The sequence below is a fragment of the Nerophis ophidion genome, linkage group LG21 (assembly GCF_033978795.1).
Source record: "Nerophis ophidion isolate RoL-2023_Sa linkage group LG21, RoL_Noph_v1.0, whole genome shotgun sequence".
In the NCBI taxonomy this organism is placed as follows: domain Eukaryota; kingdom Metazoa; phylum Chordata; class Actinopteri; order Syngnathiformes; family Syngnathidae; genus Nerophis; species Nerophis ophidion.
In genome coordinates, this window is record NC_084631.1 from 10,525,227 (window position 1) to 10,549,162 (window position 23,936).

The 23,936-nt window shown below is 39.9% G+C and overlaps 1 protein-coding gene across 1 annotated transcript in view; it reads left to right on the forward strand.

Moving 5' to 3' along the window:
* Positions 1–611: 611 nt before the first annotated feature.
* The window catches only part of LOC133540249 (B-cell receptor CD22-like), a 64,183-nt gene continuing 40,858 nt past the window's right edge, over positions 612–23,936 (forward strand). Inside the window, exons 1-5 of the mRNA XM_061882841.1 lie at positions 612–657; positions 6,890–7,162; positions 11,733–11,981; positions 14,995–15,249; positions 20,069–20,344. Coding sequence (XP_061738825.1) covers positions 612–657; positions 6,890–7,162; positions 11,733–11,981; positions 14,995–15,249; positions 20,069–20,344 — 1,099 coding nt within the window. The remainder of the gene's footprint in view (positions 658–6,889; positions 7,163–11,732; positions 11,982–14,994; positions 15,250–20,068; positions 20,345–23,936) is intronic.

Sequence of the window (23,936 nt, forward strand, 5' to 3'; positions counted from 1 at the left end):
AAAGTGCAGCCCATTTTAAAAGCAATATTACAAAAACATAAAAAGTGGAATAAAAGAGTAAATGTAATGTTGATTGACGATAAAAAGGTGTTTTGTTTTCTTTTAAGGCCTACTGAAATGAGATTTTCTTATTTAAACGGGGATAGCAGGTCCATTCTAAGTGTCATACTTAATCATTTCGCGATATTTCCATATTTTTGCTGAAAGGATTTAGTAGAGAACATCGACGATAAAGTTTGCAACTTTTGGTCGCTAATGAAAAAGCCTTGCCTGTACCAGAAGTAGCAGACGATGTGCGTGTGACGTCACGGGTTGTGGAGCTCCTCACATTCTCACATTGTTTACAATCATGGCCACCAGCAGTGGGAGCGATTCGGACCGAGAAAGCGACGATTTCCCCATTAATTTGAGCAAGGATGAAAGATTCGTGGATGAGGATAGTGAGAGTGAAGGACTAAAAAAAAAAAAAAAAGAGAGGGCAGTGGGAGCGATTCAGATGTTATTAGACACATTTACTAGGATAATTCTGGTAAATCCCTTATCTTCTTATTGTGTTACTAGTGTTTTAGTGAGATTATATAGTCGTACCTGAAAGTCGGAGGGGTGTGGCCATGGGTGTGGTGACCGCCTGTGTCACTGAGGGAAGCCACGGGGGAGGCAACAGAGTCTCAGCTAGCTCTTTGACAGCTGCAGGAGGAACGACACAAGCTCCGCTCATGTCTACGGTAAGAGCCGACTTATTACCACCATTTTCACCACCAAAACCTGCCGGTTGACATGTGGTAGAGAACCATGTTCACTTAACCGCTCTGTTCCATATTAAAGCTTCACCGTAATCTTTAGGGAATGTAAACAAAGAAACACCGGCTGTGTTTGTGTTGCTACAGCCGGCCTCAATATACCGCTTTCCACCAACTGCTTTCTTCTTTGTAGTCTCCATTATTAATTGAACAAATTGCAAAAGATTCAGCAACACAGATGTCCAGAATGCAGTGTAATTATGCGATCAAAGCAGACGATTTATAGCCGTGATCTGTACTGGAAGAAAATGTCCGCTACAACCTGTGACGTCACACGCACGCGTCATCATTCCGCGACGTTTTCAACAGGATACTTCGCGGGAAATTTAAATTTGCAATTTAGTAAACTAAACCGGCTGTATTGGCATGTGTTGCAATGTTAATATTTCATCATTGATGTATAAACTATCAGACTGCGTGGTGGGTAGTAGTGGGTTTCAGTAGGCCTTTAAAACTGCCATTTCTGAAACAAAAATAATGAATAAAATCACTCTTATTGACCTATTGAAGCCTCCAATACTTCACATCAAATATTACACTTTGAAATATTTTAAGGGAAATATTGCATATTTTCTGTGCTTGTCATAAAAAAAACTATGTATTCTACGTCAAAAAAGGGCATAAACAAAAAAACATGAAAACAATTATAAAAACGTATAACTGACGGATGGATATGAAATTGATACGAAGATTTAAGGCTTGGAAGTATAAGATAGAAAATAATATATTACTTATTTTAAACACGTTTATGAAGGGGCCCCTTTTGGACTCCTGAAATTTTTTGTCGGATTTAAAAAACAAAAACAAAACAAACTGTCATTGATCAAAAAATAATAATGAGTCAAAATCACATTATGAATTATTGACCTATTGAAGGCTCCAAACATTTCTCATCAAATATTCCACCTTGAAATATTTTAAGGGGAAACCATTGCATATTTTGTGTGTTTGCCATAAAAACTGTTTTCTATGTCAAAAGGGCATAAATAACTAACCAAAAACACATGAACAAAATAATAAAAATGTATAATTGACGGATACATCTGAAATTGATCTAAATATTAAAGGCATGGGAGTAAAAAAAAAAGAAAAAGAAAATTATGTATATATTATTTATTAACACTTTTATGAGTGGGGCCCTTTTGGATCCCTAAGAGTTTTAGTGGGATTTGTTTTGTTCTTTTAAAAACTGCTCAGCTGATCTCCGGTAAGAAGCGACTTTTTACCACAAATTTCTCACCGAAACCTGCTGGTTAACATTCGGTCGTGATCCATGTTCACTTGACCGCTGAGATCCATAGTAAAGTTTCACCTCCGGGAATTTCAAACAAGGAATCACCTTGTTTGTGTGGCTAAAGGCTAAAGCTTCCAAACTCCATCTCTCTACTTTGACTTCTCCAATATTAATTAACAAATTGCAAAAGATTCAGCAACACAGATCTCCAAAATACTGTGTAATTATGCGGTTAAAGCAGACGACTTTTAGCTGTGTGTGTGTGCAGCGCTCATATTACCTAACAGTCCGTGACGTCACGTGTACACTTCATCATTACGCCACGTTTTCACGAAGGAACTCCGGGAAATTTAAAACTGCAATTTAGTAAACTAAAAAGGCCGTATTGGCATGTGTTGCAATGTTAATATTTCATCATTGATATATAAACTATCATAATGCGTGGTGGGTAGTAGTGGGTTTCAGTAGGCCTTTAATACATTTACGCAATGTTTACGCATATAAAAAAACAAAACAAAAACAGGAATGTGGCTGAACAAAAAATATCATGTAACTGCACTGCCCTCTGCTGGTCAGCTAGTGTATTAAAAGGAGTTTAGCTCGCCAGAGAGGAACAAATAATAAATAAATTAACACAGCTCCGAATCATGAAGGTAACATTTCATTAGAAAACAAAGATAAGGCACAATATCTACTTACAAAGATGTGACCAAGTATCGTGATGAAGCTTAGACTTTGTTGTGTCCGCCGCTGAGAATGTCCGACAGAAAACAACCACTCAAGCATATTTTGTTGTCCCATCACCGTTAAAAGTCAGATCTTCACCATTTATATGAATCTCTTTAAGGTCGATTGTGACATTTTTTTTTTAAGTAGTCTTATTCTACTCACCGCACTGCTGCTTCATTGTGACACATTTGACGCACTGTTGCCCCCTGCATCTAGTACCAGTACTGTGTACAATTCATGAGCCAGTTTGAATGTTTTTTTATCAAGCCTATTTGGTTGATAAAAATCTTTAAAAAAAAAAGAAAAAAGGCCTGATGTACACAATTCATTTCAAACAAACATCTGTTCTGTTCAAATACACTTTGTTCTAATATCCTTTCCCAGCAGGCACAAGACATTGATACAGCGTTAATTATACAGACATGTCCTTGAAAACTGACTCTGAAACAACGTTGCAAAATAGTTGTCTTTGTAAATTGGGACTACATTGATGTCCAACTTTGGAATCACGTTGTTGGTTGGGAACTGACCAAATGTCAGTGGTTAAATCAACATCACAACTTGACATTGAATAAATGTTGTGAAAAAGTACGTTGTTTCAACGTTGTATTTGTGTTGTAGAATATTTGGTTGGGAAATGACCAAAATTTAATATTAAAATCAATGTCACGACCTGACATTGAATAAATATAGTCAAAAAGCATTTTGTTTCATGGTTGTATTTTGTGTTGAAGAATATTGTTAAAGAAATGACCAAAATTCAATGGTTAAATCAACATCGGAATCAAACATTGATTTAATGTCGACAACAGCCCAATGTTTCAACATTGTAGTAGTGTTGTAGAATATTGGTTAGGAAATGACCAAAATTCAATGATCAAATCAACGTCAGAGCCCAACATTGATTAAAGGCCTACTGAAATGAGATTTTCTTATTCAAACGGGGATAGCAGGTCCATTCTATGTGTCATACTTGATCATTTCGCGATATTGCCATATTTTTGCTGAAAGGATTTAGTAGAGAACATCCACGCTAAAGTTCGCAACTTTTGGTCGCTAATAAAAAAGCCTTGCCTTTACCGGAAGTAGCAGACGATGACGTCACCGGTGTGAGGGCTCATCACATCCTCACATTGTTTATAATGTGAGCCTCCAGCAGCAAGGGCTATTCGAACCGAGAAAACGACAATTTCCCCATTAATTTGAGCGAGGATGAAAGATTCGTGGCTGAGGATATTGATAGTGAAGGAGTAGAAAAAAATAAAATAAAAAAAAAGTTTAAAAAAAAAGGCGATTGCATTGGGAGCGATTCAGATGTTTTTAGACACATTTACTAGGATAATTCTGGGAAATCCCTTATCTTTCTATTGTTTAGTGTTTTAATGAATTAAATAGTACCTGATAGTCGAAGGCGTGTGTCCACGGGTGTGTTCACGCTAGTCTCTAAGGGGAATTACGGCAGCATGGCGTAGTGGGTAGAGCGGCCGTGCCAGAAACCTGAGGGTTGCAGGTTCGCTTCCCACCTATTGACATCCAAATCGCTACCGTTGTGTCCTTGGGCAGGGCACTTCACCCTTTGCCCCCGGTGCCGCTCACACTGGTGAATGAATGATGAGTGAATGATTGGTGGTGGTCGGAGGCCCGTAGGCGCAAACTGGCAGCCACGCTTCCGTCAGTCTACCCCAGGGCAGCTGTGGCTACAGATGTAGCTTACCACCACCAGGTGTGAATGAATAATGGGTTCCCACTTCTCTGTGAGCGCTTTGAGTATCTAACAATAGAAAAGCGTGATATAAATCTAATCCATTATTATTATTATTATAGCTGCATGGACGGCGCAAGCTCCGCTGATCTCCGGTAAGAGGCGACTTTTTACCACAACCATGTTCACTTGACCGCTCTGATCCAAATTAAAGCTTCACCTCCAGGAATTTTAAACAAGGAAACACCGTGTGTTTGTGTGGCTAAAGGCTAAAAGCTTCCCACCTCCATCTTTCTACTTTGACTTCTCCATTATTAATTGAACAAATTGCAAAAGATTCAGCAACACAGATGTCCAGAATACTGTGTAATTGCGCGATGAAAAGAGACGACTTTTAGCCACAAGTGATGCTGCGCTAATATGTCCCCTCCAACTCGAGACGTCACGCACACAAGTCATTATACGCGTCATCATTCCGCGACGTTTTCAACAAGAAACTCAGCGGGAAATTTAAAATTGTAATTTAGTAAACTAAAAAGGCCGTATTGGCATGTGTTGCAATGTTAATATTTCATCATTGATATATAAACTATCAGACTGCGTGGTCGGTAGTAGTGGGTTTCAGTAGGCCTTTAAACGTTCTCAAAAAGCATGTGGTTTCAACGTTGTATTTTTAGTGTGGAATATTGTTAGGGAAATGACCAAAATTCCATGGTCAAATCAACATCGAAACCCAACATTGATTAAACGTTGTCAAAAAGCATGTCGACTCAACGTTGTATTTGTGTAGAACAGGGGTCACCGACCTTTTTGAAACCAAGAGCTACTTTTTGGGTACTGATTAATGCGAAGGGCTACCAGTTTGATACACACTTAAATAAATTGCCAGAAATTGCCAATTTGCTCAATTTACCTTTATTAAATGAATCTATATGTATAAAAAAAAAAGGGTATTTCTGTCTGTCCTTCCGTCGTACATTTTTTTTCCTTTTATGGAAGGTTTTTTGTAGAGAATAGATGATGAAAAACCCACTTAAATGAACGGTTTAAAAGAGGAGAAAACAGGAAAAAAATGAAAATAAAATTTTGAAACATAGTTTATTTTCAATTTCGACTCTTTAAAATTCAAAATTCAACCGAAAAAAAGAGAAAAACTACCTCATTCGAATCTTTTTGAAAAAAGAAAAAAAAATTATGGAACATCATTAGTAATTTTTCCTGATTAAGATTAATTTTAGAATTTGGATGACATGTTTTGAATAGGTTAAATTCCAATCTGCACTTTGTTAGAATATATAACAAATTGGACCAAGCTATATTTCTAACAAAGAAAAATCATTATTTCTTCTAGTTTTTCCAGAACAAAAATATTAAAAGAAATTCAAAAGACTTTGAAAGAAGATTTAAATTTGATTCTAAAGATTTTGTAGATTTGCCGGAATAATTTTTGGGGAATTTTAATCATAAGTTTGAAGAAATATTTCACAAATATTTTTCGTCGAAAAAACAGCAGCTAAAATGAAGAATTAAATTAAAATGTGTTTATTATTCTTTACAATAAAAACAATAAATTTACTTGAACATTGATTTAAATTGTCAGGAAAGAAAAGGAAGGAATTTAAAAGGTAAAAAGGTATATGTGTTTAAAAATCCTAAAATCATTTTTAAGGTTGTATTTTTTTCTCTAAAATTGTCTTTCTGAAAGTTATAAGAAGCAAAGTAAAAAAAAACAAATTAATTTATTCAAACAAGTGAAGACCAAGTCTTTAAAATATTTCCACGGATTTTCAAATTCTATTTGAGTTTTGTCTCTCTTAGAATTAAAAATATCGAGCAAAGCGAGACCAGCTTGCTAATAAATAAATCCAATTTTAAAAATAGAGGCAGCTCACTGGTAAGTGCTGCTATTTGAGCTATTTTTAGAACAGGCCAGCGGGCGACTCATCTGGTCCTTACGGGCGACCAGGTGCCCCGTTGGAGACCCCTGGTGTAGAAGAATATTGTTAGAAAAATGACCAAAATTCAATGGTCAAATCAACATCGGAACCCAACATTGATTAAACGTCATCAAAAAGCATGTTGACTCAACGTTGTATTTGTGTTGAAGAATATTGGTTAAAGAATGACCAAAAGTCAATAGTCAAATCAACGTCAGAACCTGACTTTAATTAAACGTTGTTTCAATGTAATATTTGTGTTAGAGAAATTGACCAACCTTCAATGGCCAAAACAACACAACGTTGATTAAACCTCATCAAAAAGCATGTTGTTTCAACCTTATGTTTGAGTTGTTCAACGTCAGGACCTAATTCAAGAAGTTCTCAACGTTGTTTCAATGTCTTGTGTCTGCTGCGTTCTTATAGAATACTCCCGGGTTGTAAAAATGCACTCTTTATGTTTTTATTGTCGCTGTTTTCTTTGCAGACAATCCCTGCCCGATCACTTTTGAGAACCCATCCCCTGTGACGGAAGCAAGCCGAGTCACACTGACATGCTCCACTCCCACCTCATGCTCCTCTCAACCAGAAATTTGGGATTTTGATTGGCGTCGGCCAATCGCGTCCCAGGAGCAAAACAGGAAGACAACCACGGTCAGCTTTACCGTTTACCGGAACTATGACAGCAAGAAGTTTTCATGCCAAACGGAGAACAACTCGGACCACTACTTGATTAAAAACATCACTTTAGATGTAGAATGTAAGTTTTTGATTTGTACCGTCTTCAGTCAGGCTTTCCCTGGGTCAATAAAAATCATTCAAAGTAATTCAGGTGATTTTCTGTGGACATTAAGCCATAAATGGGATTTAAAAAAAGCATTACATGCAATATCCAAAAGCATTAAAAAGTCGTATAATTGTAGGACCGGGCCAATAGTCAATAAGTCAATTCGTTGAGCAACGATTGAAAATTAACTTGATAAATTATTACGTCTGTGTGTTTAATTTATTTTTCTCCGGCTTTCAAAATGGGTACAAGAGGTCTCACTCTGCGCTAGATATGTGTGTTCCCTAACGACTTGAGTCTTTCAAAAGGCTCTTTCAAGTGAACGGTAAGATTATGAAAGACAGGACATAAATAAAAAGCATTAAAATGCATTATCAATCAATCAATAAATGTTTATTTATATAGACCTAAATCACAAGTGTCTCAAAGGGCTGCACAAACCACGACGACATCCTCGGTAGAGCCCACATAAGGGCAAGGAGAAACTCACCCCAGTGGGACGTCGGTGACAGTGACAACGATGAGTATGAGAAACCTTGGAGAGGACCGCATATGTGGGCAACCCCTTAAATGCTTCTACTGAGGTAGCATCTCGAACTGTTACCGGGAGGGCATTCCAGAGTACTGGAGCCCGAACGGAAAACGCTCTATAGCCCGCAGACTTTTTTGGGGCTCTGGGAATCACTAATAAGCCGGAGTCCTTTAAACGTAGATTTCTTGCCGGGACATATGGTACAGTACAATCGGCAAGGTAGGCTGGAGCTAGACCGTGTAGTATTTTATACGTAAGTAGTAAAACCTTAAAGTCACATCTTAAGTGCACAGGAAGCCAGTGCAGGTGAGCCAGTACAGGCGGAATATGATCAAATTTTCCTGTTCTTGTCAAAAGTCTAGCAGCCGCATTTTGTACTAACTGTAATCTTTTAATGCTAATAAATAATATGTCACAGTAATCGAGACAAGACGTAACAAACGCATGGATAATGATCTCGGCAGCGCTAGTGGACAAAATGGAGCGAATTTTAGCGATATGACTCCTAAATAATGTAAATAAAACTCTGTTTACAGCGGAGCCAATGAGAGGTCCTCTATTCCGCCCATAAAACCTGATAAATAACCATCCAAAAAGAACAAACAATACTTAATTTACAGTTTGTGACCTGGATTTTAATCAAATATGAGTTATATTGTTTTTATAAGCTCTAACACAGAAAAAATTATTTAAGGCGGCGCCAACGTTGTCAAATGTGCTGCTATGTCCAATGATCAGCTAACCCTAACCCTAACCCTTGCTTGTCAAACTTTATTCTTGATCATAAACCTTGCCGACCTGGAGAGTAGAATGATGAGAACGTATTCCAACATGTCGGCACACTTTAACAGCAGCGGCGGCGGCGATGACCAAGAAGAACGCGGAGTTGGAATATAATTACAACACTTTATGTACATATTTATAGTAGGGGCGGGCAAATTAATGCGTTAATTACGCGTTAACTCATCAATCTATTAACGCCGACAATTATTTTATCGCACATTTGCGTATGTTGTTGACATGCTTTTATTTTGTTAACGCCTTTTCTTAACAAGATGGCATCTCCCGGATGTACTTCGGCGTCGAGGGGCTCTTGGTAAAGATGGAACATTTGGCAAAAATACCGGACAATTCTGCAAATTTCATGGCTGGCTTACAGCGTGGTCACTCCGGGATCACTTACGACCACCAGACAATTCTGAATGTGGATAGATCGGGCCGTTTTGGACTGAATGACGCGTGCTTGCTAGACCGGCTAGCTAGCATGGGAATACTTTGCCAGCTACATCCAGCAGCCTGTGAAGCAGCAGAGTATATGTGTTGTCTGTCTATTTATGAATAATGCAGACGAGGAGTGTTGGCTGAGTTCTTAACGTTTGCTTTCAGAGAGTCCATATCACAACATACGAGATGCCGTCATGGCGACACAACCTATACCGGGCTACCGCGAATGCTCGTCACTCCTGTTGCATGCTGGGTAGGGTAGTTCTTTTATTCCCTGGCTCATAACATCACAATATAGTACCATGTATATGATGCTTTCAGTTTATCAAAGCACCAAGCAAACAATCGGAAAATTCCCATCATATCAATTCCTAGATATGGTCATAATTATTTTAAGTGCACTACGCAGAATAAACACAACATTATTAATATTGCTACTACGGATAATTTGATCAAAAATTCCCTAAAACAGCCCACTACCTATAATATAGGTTTTTTAAACATAAGATCCCTGATAAAAAAAAGTTTCTGCTGTTACCTCAGAAATTGCCTGTTCAGATGTTATGATTGTGACTCAGAGATTTGTATGTAGATTATATTTATTTTCCATAACAAACAGGATAACTTAAATACCCTGGCAGTGGCAATAAGCTTAAATGTTTATATTTACATTTTTTGAGTTGATTTTCATAAAATATGCTATTTAACTGCTACTGTCTAACAAGTACTGATTTAAATTGTGTTTGCACAACAAATGTTTTGGCGCTTTTGTTCATGTGGGAGAATATTCCAATAAAGGTACACTACACACTACTTTTGAATTCATTATTGGGCTTTGCGTATACAATGCAGTTAATCGCGATTAATCGGAGAAATAGTGCAATTAAGTTCGATTAAAATTTTTAATCGTTGCCCAGCCCTAGTTTATATACATATGTCTTGATTGGATTATCCAGAGAATAGTGCTCGATACCGTGGTAGAGCGCAATATGTATGTGTGGGAAAAATCACAAGACTACTTCATCTCTACAGAACTGTTTCATGAGGGGTTCCCTCAATCATCTCCATGGTATCGAGCACTATTCTTTGGATAATCCAATCAAGACATATGTATATAAATATGTACATAAAGTGTTGTAATTATATTCCAACTCTGCGTTCTTCTTGATCATCGCCGCCGCCGCTGCTGTTAAAGTGTGCCGACATGTCGGAATACGTTCTCATCCTTCTACTATCCAGGTCGGCATGGTTTATGATCGAGAATAAAGTTTGACAAGCAAGGGTTAGGGTTAGGGTTGGACATACCCGCACATTTGACAACGTTGGCGCCGCCTTAAATAATTTTTCTGTGTTAGAGCTTATAAAAACAATATAACTCATATTTGATTAAAATCCAGGTCACACACTGTAAATGAAGTATTGTTTGTTCTTTTTGGATGGTTATTTATCAGGTTTTATGGGCGGAATAGAGGACCTCCCATTGGTTCCGCTGTAAACAGAGTTTTATTTACGTTTATGTAGGAGTCATAATGCATTTTAATGCTTTTTATTTATGTCCTGTCTTTCATAATCTTACCGTTCACTTGAAAGAGCCGTTTGAAGGACTCAAGTCGTTAGCAAACAAACATATCTAGCGCAGAGTGAGACCTCTTCATGAAGGGTTCCCTCAATCATCTCCTGATGATTGTGGGGAACCCCTCATGAAACAGTTCTGTAGAGATGAAGTAGTCTTGTGATTTGTCCCACACATACATATTTATATACATATTTATATAATATTTACATATTTGTATAATATGTAACTACAAGCTCCATTCACAGACAGAGTCCCATTGCTTTTATGAGCAGTCGAGCGAGTCAAAAGCCGGGGGAAAAAAAAAAAAATATATATATATATATATATATACATTTATTTATTTTTATTTTTTTTTTATTTGTGGCGGCCTTAATTCTTTCGTGGCGGGCCACCTCAAATAAATGAATGTGTGGGAAACCATGCATATATATATATATATATGTATGTATTAGTACTGGATATATAATTAATAATATACATGGATATCAAGAGTATGTGATAGTTTGACCCCTACCTTTTTTACTTCTGTGACGACCGTCTTAAAGTTTTATACTCAATCAGAAATATCAAACTAAAATGCGCCAAACATGGATAAGTGTGGAGAAAGTTTAGCATTTTTACCATCAAGGTTTGTAGTGGATTCAAATGGGTGTCATTTTACATTTTTTCATGGCGCGTAGACAGTGTTTATAATATCCACAAAGTTCAGTGAACAGTTTGTGTTATGTGTGACCATTCGTGTTCACATTTTGTGTTAGTTGGATCTTTTTTTTTGGCAGCATGACTAGGGAAGGTTGTTTGTATTGGGTCATATAACTGAATAGTGCGCATGCGGGCTCTGGGAGCAGAACTAAACTGAATTACTCAGCGACATAACAACACCTCCTAAATGGGTAGACTATTTAAAATGAATGCAATCTCCCGGCGGGTAAATCTCTAGGGCAAATGTGAAGATGTCGGTGGGTCGCACTTAGCCCAAAGGCCATAATTTGGACTCCTTTAGATCAGTCATCTCAATCTTACATTGAACAAGGTATGTTTCAATGTTTCTTTTTGGTGAGTTTGATCACCACAAAAAATGAATAACCTTGTATATGTTCTCCTCCAAATTTGGACAAAACAGATATTGACATGAAAAATGGATATAAATATGAAAATGAGGGCTGTCATCCGATTAGTCAAACTTAATTTTTTTTTTGCTTGCTATTTAGATGCCCCGAGAAGCACCAAAGCCAAGGTGTCAGAGTCCCATGTCAAAGAAGGAGACCAGGTCACTCTCAGCTGCACCAGCGTCGGAAAACCCACTCCCACCTTTATTTGGTCTAGAAATCAACAAGCTCTGTCCACGGAACCCACCTTGGTCTTCAGTTCCATCACAGGCGAAAAGAGTGGGACCTACACGTGCTGGGCGAGAAACGTGCACGGAACTGACTCTTCAAGCATCGCCATTGATGTTCAATGTGAGAAAAGATCTTTGATATATTGCCTTGTTTCTTCGTGGTGCCTTGCACAACTGTCTGTCCATTCACACACACACATCTTGTTGAACATTTGCTTGTCTATTAATATTTGCACAAAATGTCTGTCCATTCACATACACACATCATGTAAACACCTGCCTGTCCATTAATATGTGCAGATAAAGTCTGTCAATTCACATACACACACCATGTAAACATCTACCTTCATATTCATCAAAACACATAATGTCTGTTCATTCACATACACACATCATGCAAACATCTGACTGTCTATTCATGTACTGTATGTACATAACGTCTGTCCATTCACATACACTAATGTTTTAAACATCTGCCTGTCTATTAATATATGCACATAATGTCTGTCCATTCACATACACACATCATGTAAACATCTGCCTGTCCATTAATATGTGCAGATAAAGTATGTCAATTCACATACACACAGCATGTAAACATCTACCTTCATATTCATCAAAACACATAATGTTTGTTCATTCACATACACACATCATGCAAACATCTGACTTTTTATTCATGAACTGTATGCACATAATGTCTGTCCATTCACATACACACATTTTCTAAACATCTGGCCGTCTATTAATATATGCACATAATGTCTGTCAATTCACATACACACATCATGCAAACATCTGACTGTCTATTCATGTACTGTATGAACATAATGTCTGTCCATTTACTACATATATTATGCAAACCCCGCTATCCCGAAAGGGACAAGTAGTAGACAATGGATGGATGGATGGATGGACATTATGCATACATCTGCCTGTCTATCAATATCCATCCATCCATTTTCTACCGCTTATTCCCTTTGGGGTCGCGGGGGGCGCTGGTGCCTATCTCAGCTACAATCGGGCGGAAGGCAGTGTACACCCTGGACAAGTCACCACCTCATTGCAGGGCCACAACAGATAGACAGACAACATTCAGACTCTAGGGCCAATTTAATGTTGCCAATCAACCTCTGTCTATTAATAGATACACATAATTATCTGTCCATCCATTCACGTACAAACAAAGCAAACATCTATCAATCAATTTAAATACATACAGTATGTAATGTAACTATCTGTTTGTCCATTCACATACAAACATAGCAACCATCTATCAATCATTTCAAATACATACAGTATGTAATGTAAACATATGTCTGTCCATACATATACAAACACATCAAACATCTGTCAATCAGTTCAAATACATCCATCCATTTTCTACCGCTTATTCCCTTCGGGGTCGCGGGGGGCACTGGAACCATTCTCGGCTACAATCCGGCGCAAAGCGGGGTACACCCTGGACAAATCGCCACCTCATCGCAAGGCCAACACAGACAGACAGAGAACATTCACACTCACAATCACACACTAAGCAGTATATAATATAAACATCTGTCAGTCTATTCACATACAAAGATAACACCAACATCTGTTAATCATTTCAAATACGTCCAGTATGAAACGTAAACATCTATCTGTCCATTCATATATGAAGATAACATAAAGATCTGTTAATCCATGGGTGTCAAACTCTGGCCCGCGGGCCAAATTTGGCCCACCGTGTAATTTAATTTGGCCCTTGAGGCAATTTCAAATTAACATTAGAGCTGGCCCGCCGGTATTATACAGCGGAGTTGCCGCTGTAACACAGCATTCACCGCTAATACTCATACTTGCCAATCCTCCCGATTTTCCCGGGAGACTCCCGAAGTTCAGTGCCACTCCCGAAAATCTCCCGGGGCAACCGTTCTCCCGACTTTCTCCCGATTTCCGCCCGGATAACAATATTGGGGGCCAGCCTTAAAGGCACCTTTAGCCTGCCCTCACATCCGCTTTTCCTCCATACAAACAGCGTGCCGGCCCAGTCACATAATATATGCGGCTTACACACACACACACACACACACACACACAAGTGAATGCAAGGCATACTTGGTCAACAGCCATACAGGTCACACTGAGGGTGGCCGTATAAACAACTTTAACACTGTTACAAGTATGCGCCACACTGTGAACCCACCCCAAACAAAAAGGAAAAACACATTTCGGGAGAACATCCGCACTGTAACACAACTTAAACACAACAGAATAAATACCCAGAACCCCTTGCGACACTAACTCTTCCGGAACGCTACAATATACACCACCCGCTACCACCGCATTATTTTATTTTCAAATTTATTAGCCTGCGGAAAAAGTTAATGTTGATATTTACCTCAGAGGGCTGCAAACAGAAAAGAGGCATTCATTTTTTTATTTGAATTTTATTTAATATACCATTGATGTTTTTTCATTTGTTTTTTTCAAAGTTGATTTTGCACTATTCAGTTATATAAGCGTTGCATGTTCCATATTCAGTGTTAAAGCGAATCAGTGTAGCAAACTGAGCAATAATTAACGTTTTTATGCATGCACTTTCTCTTGCTACTTCAAAGTTTGAATGTTTGATTCATTCATTATTGTTATTTTATTTTTCAAATGTATTATTAGCCGGTGGAAAAGGTTCATTTTGATGTTTCCCTCAGAAGCTTGCAAATAGAAAAGAGGCATTCAATTTTTATTTAGATTTTTTGGGATATTCCATTGATATTTTTTATGATTATTATTATTTAAAACTTGATTTTGCATGTCACTATAAAGTTATATAAGCCTTGCTTGTTTAATATTCAACACAAAACTTGTTTGGGTCCCTATTAAAAGGTTAATTGGTTCAACCTTGGCCCGCGGCTTTGTTCAGTTTAAAATTTTGGCCCACTCTCTATTTGACTTTGACACCCCTGTGTTAATCAGTGCAAATACATGCAGTATGCATGTAAACATCCGTTCGTCCATTCACATACAAACATAACATGAACGTCCGTCAATCAGTTCAAATACATACGGTATTTGATGTTAACATAAGATACTGCTTAAATTCACCATGTAAATGTGTTTTGATGATGAGACATTCTCCAATTTGGGTTTTGCAGATGTCCCGACCGTTGAGATCCGTCCGGCTCCGACTACATTCAGGCAGGGAGATAAAATGGAGCTGACATGTTTTGCGAAGAAAAGCAATCCGTCCCCCACAAGCTACAGTTGGTTCAAAGACGGTAAACGGGTTTGGCAGGGGTCGACGTACGTGGGGGAGTCGGTGCAACCTGAGCATGCAGGGTCGTATGTGTGCGAGGCCCGAAACAACGTGGGGACGGGAGCGTCAGTGTCGCATCAATTTCAAGTTGAATGTAAGTGAGCGTGCCGGTCACTCTGATCATACCTTACAAAGATTATTACCTCCGCCAGGGGGTTATTTTTTGATGGTATATGTTTGTCTGTCAGTTAGTTTGCAATATAGCTCAAATGGGTAAGGGGGAATTAGATACAGAACAAGTGATTACACTTTTGGGGTAATCAGGTATACCTTCACAATGTTATGGCCCCCTGAGCAGCCGCAAAGACGGACATGATGTAATCTTAAGGAAAGTGTAGTGGAACGCTGATTTAATTTTTTCACGGAGCGTGGATGTTGTTTATAATATCCACAAAGTTCAGTGAACAGTTTGTGTAATGTGGGACCATGCGCGTTTATATTTTGTGTTGGTTGGATCTTTTTTTTTTTTTGGCACCATGACTAGGGAAGGTTGTTTGCGTTAGGTTACGGGTGTCAAACTCTGGCCCTTGAGGCAATATCAAATTAACATTACAGCTGGCCCGCCGTTATTACACAGCAGCGGTGCCGGTGTAACACCGCAATTTCTCACATTTGCCAATCCTCCCGAAGTTCAGTGCCCCTACCGAAAATCTCCCGGGGCAAGCATTCTGCCGATTTCCACCCGGACAACAGTATTGAGGGCATGCCTTAAAGGCACTGCCTTTAGCATTCTCTTTAACCTGTCGTCACATCCGCATTTTCCTCCGTACAAACAGCGTGCGGGCCCACTCGCATAATATATGCGGCTATTACACACATAAGTGAATGCAAGGCATACTTGGTCGACAGCCATACAGGTCACACTGAGGGTGGCCCTATAAACAACTTCAACACTGTTACAAATGTGCGCCACTCTGTGAATTCACACCAAACAAGAATGACGAACACATTTCGGGAGAACATCTGCACTGTAACATATCATAAACATAACAGGATAAATACCCAGAACCCTTTGCAGCACTAACTCTTTCGAAACCATCCATCCATCCATCCATCATCTTCCGCTTATCCGAGGTCGGGTCGCGGGGGCAACAGCCTAAGCAGGGAAGCCCAGACTTCCCTATCTCCAGCCTCTTCGTCTAGCTCTTCCCGGGGGATCCCGAGGCGTTCCCAGGCCAGCCGGGAGACATAGTCTTCCCAACGTGTCCTGGGTCTTCTCCGTGGCCTCCTACCAGCTGGACGTGCCCTAAACACCTCCCTAGGGAGGCGTTCGGGTGGCATCCTGACCAGATGCCCGAACCACCTCATCTGGCTCCTCTCGATGTGGAGGAGCAGCGGCTTTACGTTGAGTTCCTCCCGGATGACAGAGCTTCTCACCCTATCTCTAAGGGAGAGCCCCGCCACCCGGCGGAGGAAACTAATTTCGGCCGCTTGTACCCGTGATCTTATCCTTTCGGTCATGACCCAAAGCTCATGACCATAGGTGAGGATGGGAACGTAGATCGACCGGCTCCTTCTTCACCACAACGGATCGGTACAACGTCCGCATTACTGAAGACGCCGCACCGATCCGCCTGTCGATCTCACGATCCACTCTTCCCCCACTCGTGAACAAGACTCCTAGATACTTGAACTCCTCCACTTGGGGCAGGGTCTCCTCCCCAACCCGGAGATGGCACTCCGCCCTTTTCTTTCGAGACGCTACAATATATTTTGATATTTACCTCAGAAGGCTTCAAATAGAAAATAGGCATTACATTTGTATTTAACTTTTATTTGATATGCCATTGATATTTTTTAATTATTATTATTATTATTTGAAACTCAATTTTCCATGTCACTATAAAGTTATATAAGCCTTGCTTGTTCAATATTCAATGCGAAACTTGTTTGGGTCCCTATTAAAAGATTAATTTGCTCAACCTTGGCCCGCGGCTTTGTTCAGTTTTAAATTTTGGCCCACTCTGTATTTGAGTTTGACACCCCTGCGTTAGGTCATTTAAGTAAATGCTGTGCATGAGGCCCCCGGAGTATAACCAAACTGAATTACTCAGCGCCATAACAACACCACCCAAATTGTAGACTATTTAAAATGAATGCAATCTCCCAGTGGGTAAATCTTTAGGGCAAATTTGAAGATGTCGATGGGTCGCACTTAGCCCAAGGGCCGTAATTTGGACTCTCTTAGATCAATCATTTCAATGTACAGGGTTTGTTTCAATGTTACTTTTTTGTGACAACAAAATGACATGATTTCATCTTACGAAAAGTGTAGTGTAACGCTCAGCGGCGCTGAAAAGGGGGGGTAAAGGAGACGGATTCTAGGGGCCCATGATGGAGGGGGGCCCAGAGAGGTCCCTAATAATGATGAAATTATATGAAATTATGTGTTGCAAAGATTCTTTTCATGGGGCCCAAAATCCGTAGCGGCGCACTTGGTAACGCTGCTTTTCCCACCTTCTCCCGGGCAGAAGGGTGGTGTGGTTGTGCCTAATTGAACCTCTCTCTCGCTCAGACAACCAGCTCTTACAAACCGAAATGATGTAATCTCAAGTTGTTTAGTTTGTGGTACAGAAGTTGACATGTTTGTGTATGTGAGCGTTCCCAAACTGTCTGGCTTAGGCCAAAACTAAACGTTGACATCTGAATCGGAATCGGAATAGTTTTTATTAGCATTGTTTGAGAACGGGTTCACAAACTAAGAATTGTTCTTGGTGCAATCGTGCAACATAAAACACGTAACACAGAATAGGTAATAAAATAAGCTGTATCAGATTTTGTTATTGTAAATGTGCCTGATGGTTGAGGGGAAAAAACTGTTCTGGTGGCGGGAGTTGTGGGTCTGGATGGACCGTAATCTCCTGATGGGAGAATAGTTAGTGTCCAAGGTGAGAAGAGTCAGCTGTGATCCGACCCACACACCACCTGGTCCTGGAGGAGAACAGGTCCTGGAGGGATGGGAGATTGCAGCCAATTGTCACACTATTCACATCCGGTTGTCATTTTGCATATCGGAAATATTAAGTTAAAGTTAATATAAATATATTTACTTAGCCTTCATTTTGTGTAATATAAGCTACATACTTTATGACCTGCACATAATTATGGACCACAGTTTACTGGACTGGCTGTCTGTGTCAGGCTTGCCACTGACAGTTTGTTTGTGTTTTAGTTTTTCCTCTGTGTGTGTTTAGTATTTCCTGTCCTTAGTTCCTATCAGCACTCTTATTTTAGTTCAGCTTCCAGTTTGTCTCCCTGTGTGCTGTTTACCCTCAGCTGCGGCTGATTGGCATCTGGCCACACCTGCTGTCAATCAGCCAGCTCCTATTTTACCTGCTTTGTTCCTCCAGTCAGTGCTGGATTATTGTATTGCATGTCGCTCTTGTGTCGTTGCTACCTGTCGTTTCGTGGATTGTCGATGTCACGTCTTGTCGCATCTTTGCAGCGTAGCGGTAAGCTATATTTTGTTAACTATTTATAGCTTACTGCCTTTTGTTCCCTGCTTCCAGTTTTGTTTTCTAAGTACAAGTATGACTTCTGTTGTCCATGCTAAAATTCCTTTTTGTTTTCTAGCTCCCATGCTGGCTCTCTTAGTTTGTTATCCGCCCACGTGCGTGCCTCTTGTTTGTACCCTTTGTTTGGTTTTGTTCTAGTTTTTTTATTAAAACAATGTTTTCTCACTCCATGCCTGCCTCCATCTCTGCATCTGCATCCGTCTGGCTTAGGCTTAGGCTCTTGTGTCGTCGCTACCTGTCGTTTCGTGGATTGTCGATGTCACTTCTTGTCGCACTTGTCGTATCTTTGCAGCGTAGCGGTAAGCTATATTTTGTTAACTATTTATAGCTTACTGCCTTTTGTTCCCTGCTTCCAGTTTTGTTTTCTAAGTACAAGTATGACTTCTGTTGTCCATGCTAAAGTTCCTTTTTGTTTTGTAGCTCCCATGCTGGCTCTCTTAGTTTGTTATCCGCCCACGTGTGTGCCTTTTGTTTGTACCCTTTGTTTGGTTTTGTTCTAGTTTTTTATATTAAAACCATGTTTTCTCACTCCATGCCTGCCTCCATCTCTGCATCTTCATCCGTCTGGCTTAGGCTTAGGCTCTTGTATCGTTGCTACCTGTCGTTTCGTGGATTGTCGATGTCACTTCTTGTCGCTCTTGTCGTATCTTTGCAGCGTAGCGGTAAGCTATATTTTGTTAACTATTTATAGCTTACTGCCTTTTGTTCCCTGCTTCCAGTTTTGTTTTCTAAGTACAAGTATGACTTCTATTGTCCATGCTAAAGTTCCCTTTTGTTTTCTAGTTCCCATGCTGGTTCTCTTAGTTTGTTATCCGCCCACGTGCGTGCCTTTTGTTTGTACCCTTTGTTTGGTTTTGGTCTAGTTTTTTAAATTAAAACCATGTTTTCTCACTCCATGCCTGCCTCCATCTCTGCATCTGCATCCATCTGGCTTAGGCTTAGGCTCTTGTGTCGTTGCTACCTGTCGTTTCGTGGATTGTCGGTGTCACTTCTTGTCGCTCTCGTCGTATCTTTGCAGCGTAGCGGTAAGATATATTTTGTTAACTATTTATAGCTTACTGCCTTTTGTTCCCTGCTTTCAGTTTTGTTTTCTAAGTACAAGTATGATTTCTGTTTTCCTTTTTGTTTTCTAGCTCTCATGCTAGCTCTCTTAGTTTGCTATCCGCCCACATGCGTGCCTTTTGTTTGTACCCTTTGTTTGGTTTTGTTCTAGTTTTTTTATATTGAAACCATGTTTTCTCACTCCATGCCTGCCTCCATCTCTGCATCTTGGGGTTCGTCACAAACTATGACAGTCTGCTTGCTACAAAATAAATACAATTTCCCACAATCTGGAAAACCATGGTATTGTGTATCAAAACAGATAGGACAAAAGCATTAACGGAGCTATCCTTTCAGACCGTCCGAGGAAGACGACTGTTTTGAATTCTGCTTCTACCCGTGTCAAAATCGGCACGGACCTGACATTGGAATGCAAAACAGACGCGAACCCTGCGGCGACAACGTACTCCTGGTCGCTGCAGAAGAAAAGTCCACACGTGCCTTTGATGCCCGCTGGAAACCTCCTGAAGCTGAGAAGTGTGCAGCGTCGTGATGCGGCTTGTTACATCTGCAAAGCCACCAACACCGTCGGCACCGGAGAGAACAGCGAACCTGTGTGCATCCAAGTTCTATGTGAGTAACTTCTCGATATCTATTTTATTCTCTCACTGCTGAATGAAGAATTACATCTTACATCTAACTTGAGATTCATTATTAATCATATCTTTAGTGTTGTGATGAAATTGCCTACAAACTGCACTGCAGCATTTTTAACTAATTGTATCTGTAACCTACCTCGGATTGTCATTGTCAAATATGATTTTTTGGATTTTGTCCATAGTTGAATCTATGGTGTTGTTTTTTAAGAGGAATAGACAGAAAGTGATTATATGTAGTAATCCCAGGGCATTTAATCAATCGCAACTGGACTGTTTGGTTTATCTTAGAAGACGTTTCGCCTCTCATCCGAGTAGGCTTCATCAGTTCGTGCTCATAGACTTAGGTCAGATCTAGTCTAGCGGCTGTGGTGTTGGTGTCAAGGTTGAAAACACATCCCTGGACATAGGAGGTGGTCTGCAACGCCATCTGTCCCACACATAAAACACTGTCAATTCAACCATTCCTAAAATACTGTGATTTAGCCTCCAACAAATAACAGGAGTTAGAAACATTCTGGTCACAGAAGGTCGTTGGCTCGTTTGCATCAAAACAGCTGTTTTTCCTCACTACAATAGGGCGAAACCATCTTTGCCCAGGCACATCCTCCTGGTTTTTGGAGTATAGATATTTTGGGTTTTGGCACCAGCCGCTAAACCAGCTCTAAATGATCTAAATCTATGAGCATGAACTGATGAAGCCTACTCGGATGAGAGCTGAAACGTCTTGTAAGAGAAACCAAACAGTCCAGTTGCGATCAGTTGAATGCCCTGAGATTACAATGACCTGGATGAATGAGAACATTTATTGACAAAAGTACAAAAACCCAAAACCAGTGAAGTTGGCACTTTGTGTAATTCGTAAGTAAAAAGAGAATACAATAATTTGCCAATCCTTTTCCACTTATATTCAATGAAATAAACTGCAAAGACAAGATATGTTTGGACTCAGAAATTTTTTTGCAAATGATTATTAACTTAGAATTTAATGGCAGAAACGCACTGCAATCAAGTTGGCACAAGGGCATTTTTACCACTATGTCCCAAAGCCTTACCTTTTAACAACACTCAGTTGTCAGGCTGGGACTTGGTCTTGGTTTGTTTTCCCGAGGTGCAAAGCGAATGGAAAGGAAACAACGTGAAGGTAAAGACATCTTTATTTTAACACTAATAAACTAAAAATACAGGAACAAACAAAAAGCGCTCACAATGGAGGTACAAAATTTGGGCTATGAAACAAAAGACTAGCACAAAGGCTATAAACTATAAACATGAAACAAAAACACTTGCGCAGTGGCATGAATAACAAAAACTTACGTGGACAAAATGGACAGCATTGCAAGGCATGAAGCAGATAATCGAGGGCGTGAATGAGGTGATGTTGCCAGACTGACTAACTGGTAACTGTGGCTTAAATAATGAACATGATAAGTGAAAACAGGTGTGAGACAAGACAGGTGAACTGATTGGTTGTCATGGTAACAAAACGGGGAGTGGAAAAAAAGGAACTTAGAGTCCAAAGCACCTGGTATTCCTAGGCAGTCTCCCATCCAAGTACTAACCAGGCCAGACGCTGCTTAGCTTTGAGAACAGATAAGATTGGGGATGCTCAGGGTAATATGGTCATACAAAACTCATGATCAGATATGACAGAAAACTAAATCAGTTGGCATGGTAAGACAAACAAGGAATAGCAAAACAGAACTAAAATGTCCAAAAAACTAAACATAGCATGACCAAAACAAAACATGAACCATAGACGTGACATCAGTAAACGTTTGGGAACTGAGGAGACCAATTTTTGAAGATTTTTATGTGGAATTATTTCCCATTCTTGCTTGATGTACAGCTTAAGTTGTTCAACAGTCACGGATCTCAATTATCGTATTTTAGGCTTCACAATGCACCACACATTTTCAATGGGAGACATGCCCGGGCTACAGGCAGGCCAGTCTAGTACCCGCAATCTTTTACTATAAAGCCACGCTGTTGTCATTGTCTTGTTGAACTAAGCAGGGATGCCCATGATAACTTTGCTTGGATGGCAACATATGTTGCTCCAAAACCTGTATGTACCTTTCAGCATTAATGGTGCCTTCACAGATGTGTAAGTTACCCATGCCTTGGGCACTAATACACCCCCATACCATCACAGATGATGGCGTTTGAACTTTGCGCCTAGAACAATTTGGATGGTTCTTTCCTATTTGTTCTGGAGGAAAAGATGTCCACAGTTTCCCCCCAAAAATTTGAAATGTGGACTCGTCAGACCACAGAACACTTTTCTACTCTGCATAAGTCCTTCTTAGATGACCAGCGAAGTCAGCAGTGTTTCCGGGTGTTGTTGATGAATGGCTTTTGCTTTGTATAGTAGAATTTTAACTTGCACTTACAGATGTAACGGCAAACTGTAGTTAGTGACATTGGTTTTATGGAAGTTTTCCTGAGCCCAAGTGGTGTTTTCCTATCCACACTGATGTCGGTTTTTGATGCAGTACCGCCTGAGGGATCCAAGGTCATGCATGGGCATTCAATGTTACGTGCAGTGATTTCTCCAGATTCCCTGAAACTGTTGATGAGATAAAAGACCTTAGATCAGGGGTGCCCATTACGTCCATCGCGAGCTACAATTCGACCGCGGGGGGTGTGTCAGTCGATCTCCAGCGAGGCTTTTAAAAGAAATAGACCTAAAAATTAGTGATCATCAATCTTCACCAAGACGTCACTTAAATGACATTCACGGTACCGGAGGGTCTTGTGAGATGACGCTGGCTGCTGCAAGATCATTATTATGAAAATATGACCGAGAGGAAGGCGAGAAACACTTTTTATTTCAACAGACTCTCGCGTCGTACCTTCCGTCAAAACTCTAAAGGCCGACTGCACATTTCCTATCTTCACAATAAAAGCCCTGCTTCATGCTGCCTGCGCTAACTAAATACAGAGTCTCGCAAAACTGGCGTGTACAAGCGATCCCTCAGAAAGCTGGCGTGCACATCATTTGTGCACGCCAGTTTTCCGAGACTCTTATTTTGTTAGCACAGGCAGCATGAAGCAGGGCTTTTATTGTGAAGATAGGAAATGTGCAGTCGGCCTTTAGAGTTTTGACGGAAGGGACGGCGCGAAAGTCTGTTGAAATAAAAAGTGTTTCTCGCCTTCCTCTCTGTCATTTTTTCATAATAATGAACTGGCAGCAGCCAGCGTCATCTCACAAGACCCTCGGGTGCCGTGAATGTCAATCAAGCAAGCTACGGAATTTGCTGCCAATGTTTTTCTTGTAAAGTGTAACGAAGCTGGATGAATTAGATGCCAAAAACCAACCACTTTCATGTGGTATTGTACAGAAAGGACCACTTTTTTTCTCCTCCATTTGAAAATGTGGGCGTTATCATCATTACTGTCTGATTCCAATCAATGCAAGTCATCAGAATCAGGTAATACACCAACTTATATTCTTGTCTTCGTGAAAGAAAGACATCTATATGTGTTACACATGCTTGTATTATCATTAAACACATTTAACTTGTTTACAAAAATGTCTCTTTCATAAATAAATAAATATAAATGAT